This window comes from Merops nubicus, unplaced genomic scaffold (assembly GCF_000691845.1).
Source record: "Merops nubicus isolate BGI_N331 unplaced genomic scaffold, ASM69184v1 scaffold27736, whole genome shotgun sequence".
NCBI lineage: Eukaryota > Metazoa > Chordata > Aves > Coraciiformes > Meropidae > Merops > Merops nubicus.
The window spans coordinates 1-14,029 of NW_008615997.1; the positions used below are offsets into that span (position 1 = coordinate 1).

The 14,029-nt window shown below is 47.0% G+C and overlaps 2 protein-coding genes across 2 annotated transcripts; both read right to left on the minus strand.

Annotated features, from left to right (window-relative positions):
- Nucleotides 1-1,141: 1,141 nt before the first annotated feature.
- Nucleotides 1,142-1,870, minus strand: FAM124B (family with sequence similarity 124B; the record flags this gene model as incomplete). The annotated part of the gene is made up of 1 exon (XM_008942720.1): nucleotides 1,142-1,870. A coding segment is annotated over exon 1 (729 nt), but the record flags the coding sequence as incomplete, so codon positions are not given.
- An 8,878-nt stretch (nucleotides 1,871-10,748) lies between these two features.
- Nucleotides 10,749-13,370, minus strand: CUL3 (cullin 3; the record flags this gene model as incomplete). The annotated part of the gene is made up of 3 exons (XM_008942721.1): nucleotides 10,749-11,239; nucleotides 11,912-12,057; nucleotides 13,184-13,370. Coding segments are annotated over 3 exons (465 nt in total), but the record flags the coding sequence as incomplete, so codon positions are not given.
- Between the last annotated feature and the right edge of the window lie 659 nt (nucleotides 13,371-14,029).

A 14,029-nucleotide genomic window follows, 5' to 3' on the forward strand; every position in this document is an offset into this window, starting at 1 on the left:
CGCTGGCTCGCTCAGGAGCGTGGGCTTGGCTTCGGTCAGGTCTCGTTGTACCCTTCACAGCTCTGAGCTCCTGGCTCCTCCACCCAGGACTGTCCCGCTTGCCAGGGAGAGGGGCTGGGACAGACTCCTGCAGGAGGTTTTCATTATGCTGATAGCAAAGCTCAACAGATTTTTCATGGGTCTTGGAGAAGTCTCGAACCTGTTGAAGAAAATTTGGAGAGAACCCCATTATGATGTCATTCTAGCTTGACCAAGTGATGATGCTCTTGCCCAGCTGAGGCCACCTGCAGTCAGATCCCCACCGCAGATCCACGCAGGACTCTCACAACAGCAAACAGCCTAGATCATGTGATGCACGTGGAGAAAACCAATCCCAGCTCCACACAAAACCCCGGGTTGTGAGCTAACTGTGACCCAGGGTCTCATCTCTGTGACAGGCAGCAGCGTGTTAGCAGCAGCTCAGAGAACAAATTAAATCTTAAATTTATTCCAAATGGAAGAACACTGCTATGGACGGTGCAGCTCTGGTCCCAGAGATGGACCATGGTGCCTGTCCCATATCTGGAGCACACAGAGCATTGTGGAGCTGGAAATGCTCAGAAATGGACAATGAGGATAATTGCAAGGAACAATCATGTACACTGGGAATGTTAAGCCTGGGGAAAAACCAAACCAAAACACTTGGGCACTTTTGCCCAAGTGCAGCTCACTGAGGAGCCCACAGAATCTATCACAGGCAATGCATCAACGGTAACTATGCATCTGGTTATGAATGCCAAAAATCTGCTTTCAAAACCATTTATAATATCATGATGTACCAGAAAAAGAATAAGCTGCTGTGATCATTCCATTCAGGCAGGGGAGGGAAGATATTCAACTAGCCTACTCAAAAAGGCAGTGATCTCTCCAACCCAGGCAAGCAATAATGATGTTCATCTAACACCACAAAAACATCCCAAGGCTCTGTGCTTAGGTTTCTCCGCAGCACCGGCAGGTACCAGTTACTGAATTCACAAATTTAAAAGAGAACAGAACAAATGAAATCTTAAGTTCCATTTTGAGCCAATTCTGCTTGCCTTAGGAAACAAAAACCAAACAAATAATAAAAAAATGCTCTTCTCAGGGCACCACAGACACATACCTGAAGCAGAATTGTATTTCCTTCATAGTCTTGCGTTTGCCACCTGGTGCTACTGATGGGAACACAGGGGTTGGGCAGGAGAGGCACCAGCTGCCCCATTTCTTGCACCTTGAACTGCAAGGCCACCGACTCCCGGGGCTCGGCAGCCACCCCGATGGGCAGCTGCTTCAGGCAGAGCTGCACGGCGACCTTCTGGGCTCTGCACAGCACGAAGACACAGAAGGTGCTCTTCTGCACGGTGGCTTCTTCCTGCAGGATCATCTCGTAGAGCCTCACCGCGTCCTCGTAGTTGTCGAAACTGCAGTAGAGGGTGACGCGGAGGATTTCGGGGCCGCTGTGCACCCGCCTGACGCCCCACACGGGCATCTGCTCATCCAGGCTGTAGAAGTCCTGGGGAGCTGGGGCAAAGCGGTGGCTTTGCCCGTGAGCAATCTGGGCACACTGGTACCGCCAGGGTGGGCGCTGGAATTGCTCATGGACCTGGAAAATCCGTTCTTCTCCCAGGTCCTCGTGTAGGAAAAGGAGAACAGATATTCCAGGAAAGCCACAGCTTCTCTTACGATGTCTCTCATAGTATTTCAGTGGAGTAGCTCTCTCGGACACCAGGAAAAGGCAGAGGTCTGGGCAGATCCACTGCAAAAGCTGATCCAGAGTCTGCTGCAGAAACAATGAGTGTCCTGCATCGGTGAGAAGATGCACGGTCATCAGAGAGTCTGCTCTGTCACCCATGGCAAAGGTTCCTGATAAAGAAAGAAAACAAACTGGTGCCTTCGCTCTCCTCCTCCTGCTACCGGAGCCCCAGTAACACAAGGGGTGAACTCTAGACTTGGACAGAATGAACTCAGTCGTCTACAGGCTTTGCAATAAATATGCAGGTACGCCCGGTTCGTGTACATGAGGAGGCAGACAAAGAGGGACAAGGCACTGCAGGACCCATCCCAGGTCACTCACATCCCAGCAGAGCTCTGCCAAAGGTTCATCTTCTGACTCTGACTGCGTACGTGCGACCAGAGGGTCCAGAAGCCCCTCTGTCCTCCCGCCTCCACCCCTCACCACACAGGGCAGTGGAGACACGGAGCACGGAGACACAGAGCAGCCCTTCTCCAGGATGAGGTGACACCAGCACACGTCTCGGGGCCCCCAGTAGCAAAGGCGAGGGGGAGCTCAGGCTCGAGCAGCTCCGTGGCTTCACTGGGAGTCAGGCTGGCTTCAGCTCCGGCTGCAGAGGCTCTCATCTCCTCAGTCACGCCCTCCTGGGCACCCCGATAAGCTACTCATTAAAAACGAGGAAGGAAAACGGGCTAACAAAAGACAGAAATCCCACCATGTGAATGCAAGAGATAACAATAAAGGCAGATATGAATCAGCCTCAGGAAAGAGGAGCTTTGGGAAAAAACCCCAACTCCTAGCGACGCCCTTCACAACACAGGTAGCTCCCTGCCGAGCTGGACATCTGCTCCAGGGTTATTCCACAGAGCCCACGAAATCTGGGTACCCTTCCAGGGCCCTATTTGCCTGTTTTCTCTCTCTGCCCCTTTTTTCGTAACTTCTGAGATACCCATGTAATCAGCACCCTCCAGCAAACTCAAGGCTTTTTTTTCTTGCTCCTGGGGTTTATACAGCAGTACTTAATTTAGCTTATTGTGTAGACTGCAAGAGGAATGCTGAAAATACACCTCTTACCAGACCTCTTCTAGTGCCTTGACAATAAATCACGCTGTCCCTTCATCTCCTTACTTTGCCAAGCTTGAAATTCAACTGAGCAAAACCTTCAAGGTCTAAAGGGTCCAAGTAGCAATGCCTCAGTTTCCTTTATGCGGAAGATCATTCTCGCTGGTGAAAACACACATTCATGCCCTCAAACCGCACTGACGCTGGCGCACAATAAAATATTAAAAGGCTGACTAGAAAATAAGGAAAAAAAATTCATTAGCACTGATAGAGGCAAAGCCACCCGCAACTTCTGAGCAAGTAACAGCCGTTGGGAGGCAGATAAATAATCCAGCCCATGGACAATTGCAGGAAGAGAGCAAAGAGCAGAGTGCAAGTGCTCAAAACATGAAAACCCTCTAGATGAGCTCTGAACTGCAGAATTTTCCTAAAATACGGAAAAGGAAATGATTCATCAACTCTTTGCCACAGGGTGGGGGCAAGCAGCCATTTGCCTTCCTGAGAGTGAGGAAAAGGGGAATTTTGCCTGTACAAGAAAACACAGAAACTGAGGAAGGTCATTTGGGCTGGGTTTGCAGCTGGAAGAACAAGCTGCCCTTCAGGGTCCCTGTTGTGGCAGGATGCAAGTCTGCTGGGCAGGGCAGAGACAGAAACACAGAATCCTTTTGGTTGGAAGAAACCTTGAAGATCATCCAGTCCAACCATTACTCCAGCACTGCCAGGTCACCACTAACCCATGTCCCTCAGCACCACACCTCCACAGCTTTGAAACCCGCCCCAGGGCTGGGGACTCCACCACCTCCCTAGGGAGCCTGTTCTAAGATTGACAACCCTTTCAGGAAAGATATTTGTCTTCATGTCCAACCTAAACCTCCCTAGCGAAACTTGAGGCCATTTCCTCTGGTCCTATCACTTGTTCCTTTGGAGAAGAGATTGTCCCTCAAGCAGATCAACACTCCCACCAGCTTAGTGTCATCTGCAAACCAGGGTCAGGCAAACGAGCAGAGGCTGGCAAGAGTCAAAGCAGGTAGACAGGAGTGAACAGGAAAGGGCGGGGGGCTAGGAACCCTCACCCTGCACCCAGAGAGGTGGGACAGCCCAGGGACACTTCCCGGGGCTGAGCAGGCAGTCGGGTGGAAGCAGCAGCTTTTTGGCCACGGCAGGATACTTTGTGGATCGATAAGGTTCTGAATGACATCAGGAGGGTAAAGGGCAGCCTTAGGCTAAAGCACCTTCCCAAAAGGCAGTGGGGGCTCAGCTGCAGCCAGCAGCACCATTCCCAAGCAAGGAAGGAAACGCTTCTCCAGGCGTGTGGGTAAGCCTGCCATGAGGCACTGCAACAGCAGAAGCTTTTGGGGATTGGGAAGGTGACCGAGCACACTCACACCTGGAGGATTTACCCGATTGCTGGAGGCTGGGTGACAAGTCCAGGGACATGCTGCAATGCCTCCGAGGACACACTCACGTCGCACCAGCCCTGCTGTGAACCTTCCCAGAGGGGCTGCAGCACTCAAGCAGAGAAGATGAGGTGCTGGTAACGTGAGTGGCTGTGGAGAGCAAGGGCTGTGGGGCAGGACGAGAGGGGTTGGAAAGGATGCAGACACCACAGCTCCTTCCAGCTCCCTCTGGGAGCCAGATTGGTTTCCAGGTGGCTCGCAGAGGGTGCTGAAGGTGACCAGCATCTCTCCAGTGCAGAGCTGGGATCTGACATAGCTGCTGGCTGTGGCAAGCATCCCCAGGCTTTACAACAGCCAAGCCCCTGAGCCTGCACACAAAAGGGGCCAGATCATGACCCTGCCACAGCAGCTCTTCCTCCATGAGTAGCGTGCTTGCTGGGCAGGGGTGGGAAGCAGTGTCCACTGGGACCTCTGCCTGGGGGGTGAATGGTTCCAGGCCTGGTTCTCAGACCCATGAGCTCTCCAGCAGCTCCAGCTCAGGGGCACCCACCACTCCTACCGTGAGGAGGATGAGATGACATGAACCTCACCCAGCCTTTGCCTGAAGCCTTCCTGCAGAGGACAGGCCCACCACCCCAGCTCAGCAGCACTCTGCTCCTCTGCCACGTTGCTTTGACATCAAAATGTCCGTGGGGAGGGGCTCAGTCCTGGGCTCCCCAGCCTCAGACAAGGGTATTCTCCCCCTCAGCTTTGTCTCCAGTCTATTGCTCCTCTTAGCCCTGGGGTAAAGCCAGGCTGCCATGACCCTCCCTGCTGCAGCACGTGAGGTCAGACCTCCCCATCCACTGCTTTTCTCAGAGGCACCGAGGTGGGCTCGGGTGGGACGGGATGACTGCCACCAGAACAAAGTGCTGGATATTGTCAGAAAAGTAAAGTGCTGGTTATCCTCTGATCCCTGAGCAGAATGAGTCCTTGCCTTCCTCTCCACTCCCCCCACAGCTTTCCAGCCCGGCTGCCAAACAGAAAAGCACATTATTCACTGTGACCTACTGAACGTGCCAAGAAAGATTTCTTTAAGAGATTAGAAAAAAAAACACAGCTCAACCTTATGGGAGCAGTCATGCTGCTCAGGAGAGGGGGAAGGGGAAATAATTCTGATATAACTAAAAAAAAAAAAAGATATCAGTTGGAGCCCCACTCCCCCGTAGCTGTCCCTGGCAGCACAGCAGAAGGCAGAGCAGGGCCTGGGCTAGTCCAGCTTTGAGCAAAAGGAGGTCAGAGATGAGTTTTTCCATCCACCACCACCATATACACTAAGGAGCCCTGCATAAAACAAAAACCCAACATAACTAATGAACACTTCATTGTGTGAAGTCCCAGAGAATCCTCCCTGCTACATGTTTAAAGTCTTCCGCTGGAAAGGCACAGCCAAATAATTAAAAATTCCTTTTCATAATGAATTCTTAAGATGTGCCTCGTCCTCTGCGGTGCTCGGAGCCCTTCGCTCCAGCTGACACCAGCAAGACTGATGATGCTTCACCAGATAGACTAAACTCATAGTAACATCTGTAAGGATTTAAGCTTTGGAAAGTAGCAGGTAATTAATTAAGGTGTGAATCACGTCACATTTCGGGAGCAGGTCTCATTAGATACACGCCAGGTCTTGGGCTTACTAACTTCACAAAGAGCTTTTTATTTTTTTTTTTTGTTTACGCCAATCTCAAGCTCTGCCTATAACAAGGGAAAAATACTGAATTAAACTCCTAGATGACAATTATCTACAATGTAGACAGCAGAGAAACAAAACCCAGGATTAAGGTCTTAGTCGAATACAACAAGCTTTCAAAGTTTCTCTCTTGCTCCAAGCTTTGTGACTCCAATTCATCAGCACTTAGGAGGAAAGTAAAACCCCAATCACCAAAAGAGAAAAAAAAAAAACATCTAACCTACTGCATATATTTAAATAAACTTCTCTCCCAGATGATCCTGGTTCCTTCTTTTTAACCAACTAACAAAGAACAGGAATCCAGCAAGGCTCTGTCAGCAGACACAGAAAACACAGAGCTCCCAATGCACACTGTGAATCAGGAGCCAAGCACAGAGAAGAAAGGGGAAAAAAAGTAAGCAAATAAAAGAAAAGAAGTCTAGTTTGAAGAGGAGGTGGCCAGGGAGCTGCTGCAGGCAGCCTGACCTCACAGAGCTGCCAGGAGGGCTGAGCTTGGCCACTGATGGGACTGCGGCCGTGGGAAAGCGCCCGGAGATGCACAGGCAAGGTGGAGGTCCCAGACCCACGGGAGACAAAGAGCAAGAGAAGGTGAGGGAGGTTCCTCCTGACAGCCAGCTGCAGTGGGTGGGAACAGGGACCCACACTGGCGGGGGCACGGCCAGGATCAGGCTGCCTGTTCCTGGCACTTAGTGACTGCCTTTAGGAGAGGAAAGCAAAGAAGTTACCCGTAAGCAACACGAGCTTTGGTGCAAGTGCAAGGCTGGGGGAGCAGCACAGACACCTAGACAAGGGACATCACTGGCAACAGACCAAGCCATGACCCTGCCAAAGCCCACGTGAAAACTGCCGTAGCCTGAGGCAATTCAGCTTTTGCCATTGGTACCTGATTGAACTCTGAAGGAGTCAGGTTCTTTCCTTAAGAAACAAGTGAAAGGACAAGAGGAAACACCCTCAGATTGTGCCAAGGGAGGTTTATGTTGGACATGAAGAAAAACTTCTTCATGGAAAGTGTTCTCCAGGCCTGTGCCAGGCTGCCCAGGGCAGTGGTGGAGTCCCACCCCTGGAGGGGTTTCCAAGCTGTGGAGGTGTGGTGCTGAGGGACAGGGTTTATTTGGGACCTGGCAGTGCTAGGGCAAAGTTGGGATCAATGATCTTACAGGTCTCTTGAAAGCAAAACCATTTTATGACTTTATAATTTTAAGGCCAGCTCTAGTCACTCAGATGGCTCAAATTCAAGCACTTTGAACACAGGGGAAAGCAGAAAGCCTTCCAAATACACACATGGAACTAAAGATTCACAAGTTTCTTTGCAGAAGCTCCTATGTGGTTCAGGCCTCAGCGTTGGCAGCAATGGGTACACGCTTCACACCCCATAAAGCTGTGAAACACATTTTGCCCTTTATAGCCTCTTATTAGCAATGGAGAGATGCTGCCTGTCCTTGCCTGGCTGCAGGCATCCCACCTTAAACTGCACTTCAATTAAAAACCTTCCAAAACAAAAGGAAACAGACACATCTGAACAAACGGGAGCCTCGTGGGGCTCAGAGAAGCAGTGATTAAATCAGCTCACATTCAGCATCGTTGAAGACACCTCAAGGCAAAATTCTTAGAAGGCCAGCAGCAGACCAGAGACAAGCTGCACCCCACGGAGCGTTAACAAGAGCCAGTCACCAGGAGATGCTGAGCCCGCCGACCAGCCCAAGCTCCAGCTTAGGCAACAAGAGAGACCTACGTGGTCTGAAGGCTTCTAATTATTCTCTTCCCCGAGGACAGCTCTCCTGAGATACAGTATAATACATCCCAAATTCTAATTAAACCCCCCCTCACCCTTGGCCTGGATCCCGCGTTCTGTTGGAATTGGGGGTTTGTGTAACAGGGCTGGTAACAAAGGCTGTGAGAGCCAAGCTGCAGGGGATCATTAGCCCCATCTTGAACAGCGTTTCCAAAGCAGCAGCATCCAAGCATGGAACAAGCATGAACAGAGGTGGCTCATGAGGTCTGGGGAACTCATTGGGCCTCACTGGGGTTGGAGGCAGGCTCTACCAAGCTGCAAAGAAAAGGCTGCTCGTGCGCCCAAAGGCCATAGCAAGGCACTCCAAGGCTCTCACGTGGCTTCACTTTGAGGACTTCAGGACTTGACATTGTGATTTTCTCCTCCCCCAGGACTGCTAAGGGCTATCCACCAACATTCCAACCCAAACCATTCTATGGTTCTATGATGGTCCACAGCTAAGCCAGGTCAGCAGTTCCAGGACTTGAGGTGGAACCATCCGGTCTCTCCTGAACAGCAACACACCTCCTGTCCTCAGGCTGAGCAGCTGGTGAGAGCAGGCACACTACATCAGGCTGCCTGGAGACCCAGGGAGGTGCTGCCGGGTTAGTTACAGTCACACCACATTGACAAGACCTCCTTCGCGTACAAAAAACCCCTGTACCCTCAACCCTTGAAAATAAACTTGCCTACAAGTACATGCCTATGGATCTTCAAATCACTACAAAACTCAAACTCTACTTGGAGTTCTTAAAATAAAACAAAAAAATTGAACTCCATGTTTTTCTTGTTACTGCATTTAACTGCAAATTAATGGAAAGAAACCAAGCTTAGTGATAATTACACTCATACATGTAAGCACAGCCCTGCTGATGACATCTTAATGAAATGGCAAAGAAGTTTCAAGTGGAAATTAAGAAAGGAAGCCAAAATGAAACTAGGTAAGGCACAGCAGAGTTCTGCTACATACAGCCTCTAAAAGAAATCTCACCCACGGGCACAAACAGTGTAAAGGCACAAACATCAAACTCACCTTAAGCAGAGCCCTGGGGATGTCTGGTTCTCACCTTCTCCATCTTTAAATCGTCAGTATCACCATCTTGGTGCTCAATGGTAAGGGGTTTCCAAAGGTGACTTGGGCAAAAGCCCCTTCCTGAATCATGTCTTCAAAATTCTATCACATTTAAAATGGAAACTATACTCTTAGTAAATTTGTCACTGGAGAGCCATCGTCACCTGGTAGTCTCGGCCACACAGCTTGTAAGAACACACCTTCCACAAGGAATTAGAGTCAGTCGTGGGGCGTTGAGGCTCGGCCCCTCCAGAGGCCACCAGAGGCAGGACGCGTGGGCTGATGCGCAGCGGCACCTGAACCCCTTGGCCCCCAAAAAGCACACGGGAACGCATCGCCAGGCAGTTATCACAGCAGTCAAGCCGTGACAGAAATGCATCATCAAAACCCTCCACCCTGACACCTGGAAGAGTGAGTTGCCCTTTGAGGAAGAGACCTCTGATGGCTCAAGCCAGTCCAAAGCCCAGATCTCACCCAGCCTGCATTTACTGTTGTTCCACGGCCAAGCAAATGAAACTGATTTCATAAACTCATTTTTAGAGTTTCTGTGGCCTGGCTGTTCCCTTTTTGGGGCTGAATTCTTGATGAACAGGATCAGGGAAGTCTCTCTGATTTCAGACCGACCTGTGGTGTGGCGCGCAGTAAACTTAAGTTTAAAAAGCTTCAAAAAAAGCTTCAGAATAGGCAAGCTAAAATACCACCCCTGTTCCAGTCCCTCTCTTTGGGTGAAACAGCCAACTACTGAACAACAGTTGGGATTTGTACCTTCACAGGCTGGAGAGGGGTGGAGATGGGGACACCTTATGAGAAATGCCCCTGAGTCTCACTACTACATGACACCCCCCCCCAACATGTTTTTAACACAGCTCATCCAGAAACACTCCGGCCGAGTCTCAAGGCTCAACATCACCTTCCTCTTCCTGCTTCAGCTCCAGCTCTGTACCTGGGAAGCCCAGTCCAGCTGTGTGCTTCAGGATCTCTGGATGACCATCTCAATAATGTGAACCAAGGAGGAAAAAAAGAAGTTTAATTAAACCAGAAAAACAGCTACGGCAGAGAAACCGTGTACTATGTGCACCAGAATGTCAGAAATACTGTGGAGTAACAGCTCTGCAGCACAATGCACACCTCAAACAGTTTCTAACCATGCCACTAAACTGTGATTTTTCATCTATTTTTGCAGCGTACTGACAAGAAGAAAAAAGTTCCAGGGTAAGAACTAAAAATCTCGCTGCAGTAACTGTTTTTTATTGGATGTTTAAAATGAATTTTCAAAATCAAGTAGTGCACACTGGCCTCACCTGAATCTCCTGCAATACCCACTTAGGATGGGAAGCCCTGGGGCTCCAGGTCCATCCATGGCCTTTATAAACAAAAATCTAATCCCAGCACGTTTTCCCCAGGGGAGAGTACTTCGTTCCAAAAGATTGTCAGCCCTGTACTCTGACACACTTGACTTAGTTGCTTGTGTACACTAAATCCATTTATTTTAAATTTATTTTGTCTACATTTAGTGAAATAAAAACATCGCCCTGTACAATCCACCATCAGCAGTGAGTACAACAGCAAAAATTATTATACAGTTTATACACACTAAAATCTTTTCCTTTTTCCTATGAAGAAACCAGAACAAACCTAATCAATATAGAGTTTAAATTTAGAAGAACTCAAATTACAGAAGGGAAAGTCAAAATTATTATGGTCTTCTCTGATCCCCCAGAAGTTCCCAATTCATGTTGTTGGAACAGTGAGTGCGGCTGGAAGAGCGAAACCCGCTCAAGTTGTCTTCTTAGGTCTTCAAAAAATTACCAAATATTTAAATTAAACATGGCTAGTTAAAGAAACATTTGAAGCAGAGCAATATAACTGGGAATTTTGCCTTACCGGTTGTGGTTTCTTTAAACCCAACTCATACAATGCGCGGTGCTAAGCAACACTACAGAAACACAGTTACATCAACACTGAAGATCTGGGGAAATGAAATTCCAACAATTTTATTTTTTTAAATGAGCTGTATTTTCTAAATTTGTTTTTATTTTTTTTTTCCTTTTCCTGTTTTCATACAGTATTGAAAACAAACGCGGCACATTCACATTTTCCCGAAGAATTGTAAGGATGATCTCTACAGGGATAACGTTGAAAAGCCTGAAGCTCAATCAATTGATGTTGAAAACTCTCAAAAGGAGTAAAAGGCTTGATCTGAATGGTCTAGAACATGTATTGTAATTTAATAGAAGAGATGGTCGTCTTAATATTAATGATTTAAAAGAACTTCCCAGTTCATGCGAAGAGTACAGTCCAAGAGTAAATCAAACTTTCTGAGCGCATTTTATGCTACGTAAGTGTACACTTTGCGGTCCTCAGGTGTTCGTGCCAAATACTCTCTCTCAATAAGTCCTTCAATACGTTTTTTAATAACAACTGGACTTGGTAGGAATCGGGCCTTCAGCTGCTGAGTTACCTAGAACAGAAGATAAAACCCATAACGTAAGATCGCAGGGCAAGCAGGATGGTAGAATGATCAGAAATCATCATGTAAATACATTTAGACAGGGCTGGCTGCCAACATGAAGCATAAGAAGCAAACTTCTGACAGTTTTCTCCCTGTCGTCGGTCACTTGCTCATTTTTAGGTATGATTCTGACCGCCCTTACAGAGGTCACCACCTGAGAATCCTCCTCGCAATTCCACAGCCCTACATTCAAGTTCAAGAGCACAAAATGTCTACTATTTTTGAAACTGTCTGAGCCGAGCAACTCCTCCTCTCTAGGAGATCAAATCTCTTGAGCCTGGACCCAACAGTCAGCAGCAAGATGGAAGTAGAAAATAATTCATGTTAAGTACAGTGGTTTTTGCTGCTGACTGGTATTTCAAGGAATTTGATAATATCACAATAGCACTGAAAGGAGGAGGGAATCAGATGTATCCATGAGTACATTCTGAACTGAAAGGTGAGGATTTAGATATCTTTAGATAGGCAAGGAGAAAAAACCCCAAACCCAGATGGATTAAAGAGAGCATCTCTCAAAAGCCTTTCAGAATCACAGCAGTGAGAGCTGTGTGAATTCCATGGATTAACAGGAAAAGCAGAAGCGAGCTCCCGAGCCCCGATCAGAACTGTGTCCCAGGATACCTCTGCTACTAGCACGTTGTGCTGCATCTTCTTCCTAGATTTCATTATCCGAACTATAGCAGCTTCTATCTCATGTTTTCTGTCATCATCTACTTTCTGCCTTGTTTCTTTCCTTTCTGGATCAGATTCTCCTTGTTTGGCAGCAACTGAAAGAAAAGAAAGTGGGAAGTATGTTAGCAAAATTGAAATGTATTTCATTGTGTGTTAGATTCACTATTCATTTCATCTAGTTATATTTTCCTGAGTTTTGACATTCTCAAACTTGATGTGTTTTTTTTTTGGTGAAAAGCAGCCACAAGAACATATTAACACTTTCTGACATATTTTGATAGCAACTGACAAGGTAACAACCTGTTATTTAATTATTGTTATCTTAAAATTTGAACAGTACTCAAATCTACCTACAGGCACCAGCAATCCTCATGTTCCCATTAAATATTCTCTCTTTAATACAGCAAATAATCCATTAAAATAGAAACAGGATTGAAAATTTACTTCACAAGCTGACTAAAGACTTTAGAAGTTCACTTAGAAGAAAGAGCCCACCTTTATCCTCTCAGACTCAACTATACTCTTTGTATTCTCTTCCCCTCCTCTGTTTATGCTTTATTTCAGTCCTGATGTCCAGCTTTTCCTACCCTTTCACCCCAGTCCTCCTCCCACACTTCCAGGCCACTTTCCCCTCTGCCCTTCTTCGCTCCAAACCCCCAAGTACTTATCCATTTTCAAGAGATACACAGAAGAAGTCTCCTGTGTGAGGCACAAACAAAATTACAAGTGTCTAGTTTGCTTTAAAGCTGTCTTGAACCCCAAACCATATCCCCCATTCACAGACATCTGTGGAGTGGAAAAAAAGCAGAATTCCACTCAAGCTCCAACAGTCATCCCATGATTTCTTTTCCTTATGGCAGGGAGGAATTGGGCCCTGATCAGAGGACTCAGAACACCACTCAACTTCCCAGCAGCACAGCAACTTCAGAGTCATTTTTACTACTTCTGAACTGGTCAGTAGCATATTTTTAATTTTAGTAATTTTATTCATATCCTGTTACCAGATAATTACAAACTCTGTGAAGTAAGAGTCTTAACTGTGATTTCCATACTTTCCTCAGTATTTAAATTTTCATTTTGATACAACCAATCATCAGTGAAAAATAAACAACCCATTACTTTCTTCCTTTTACTTGCATGGACACTGATTCCGTAAAAGCTGATTGGACATTTTAAGGCAGTTTTGGGACAGCAAGGCAGGAGAACAGGAAGCTCACTTACCCGTCTGAATCTTGACTCTGTGTAGTTTAGATGTGAACTGATCATTCACTGTAAATATATGACCATTTTCTATTTCTTTTGATTTGGGCTCTTTTGTGAGAACACGTTGTGTTGGCTTGCCACAGGCAAGGGACTGTAGGGCTCTAACCAGTTCTCTTTCAGGGATATCAGTTTCTTGTTGAATTTCCTAAAGAAAAACACCTTCATTAGTTTATGGCTATGGCAGAAGTAAGTGTGTTTTGCAAACAGCAGCACCAGCTCCTTAAAACGTCCACCTCTGTATGGAAAACAATACTGCTGTGACTCATGTGAGGCTTGAAGGGTAGAATTCATTTGGTGCTAAAGTCTCAATGTGTACATGCAAATCCCCCTGGGTCAGTGTGCAGACAGGGGATTCTGTCAAGGAAATAGTCACCATGAGCTGAAATGAGAAGAAACAACAACCAGCTGCTTAATTTCACTTTAATTTCAAAAAGGCTGAAAACATTCGTTCACTGTCTCAAATATTTGCTGAACAGAGTGAAACGAAACCTTCTGATGAAGTCAGTGGTGGAAAACATCCATCCTGATGTTCCTGAGTGCTCCTGATGAAGAACTGCATGAATGCTTTTGCATTCAGCAGCACCACTGCTAGGACTTCTCCAGGTGAAATTAAAAAAAGTATATATATAATGAAACAATTGTACGAACTTTGAAGAACAATGTCTGTAAAAACAAGTCTATAATTTGTTGCACCTCTGTCAGCATTCGTGAGAGTTCAGCCGAGAGCCAAGTGTTAGGGACGACCCCGGTGGCTGCGAGTTAGCAAGTAAATTATACTAGATGCAGACTGATGTCTTAAAATAC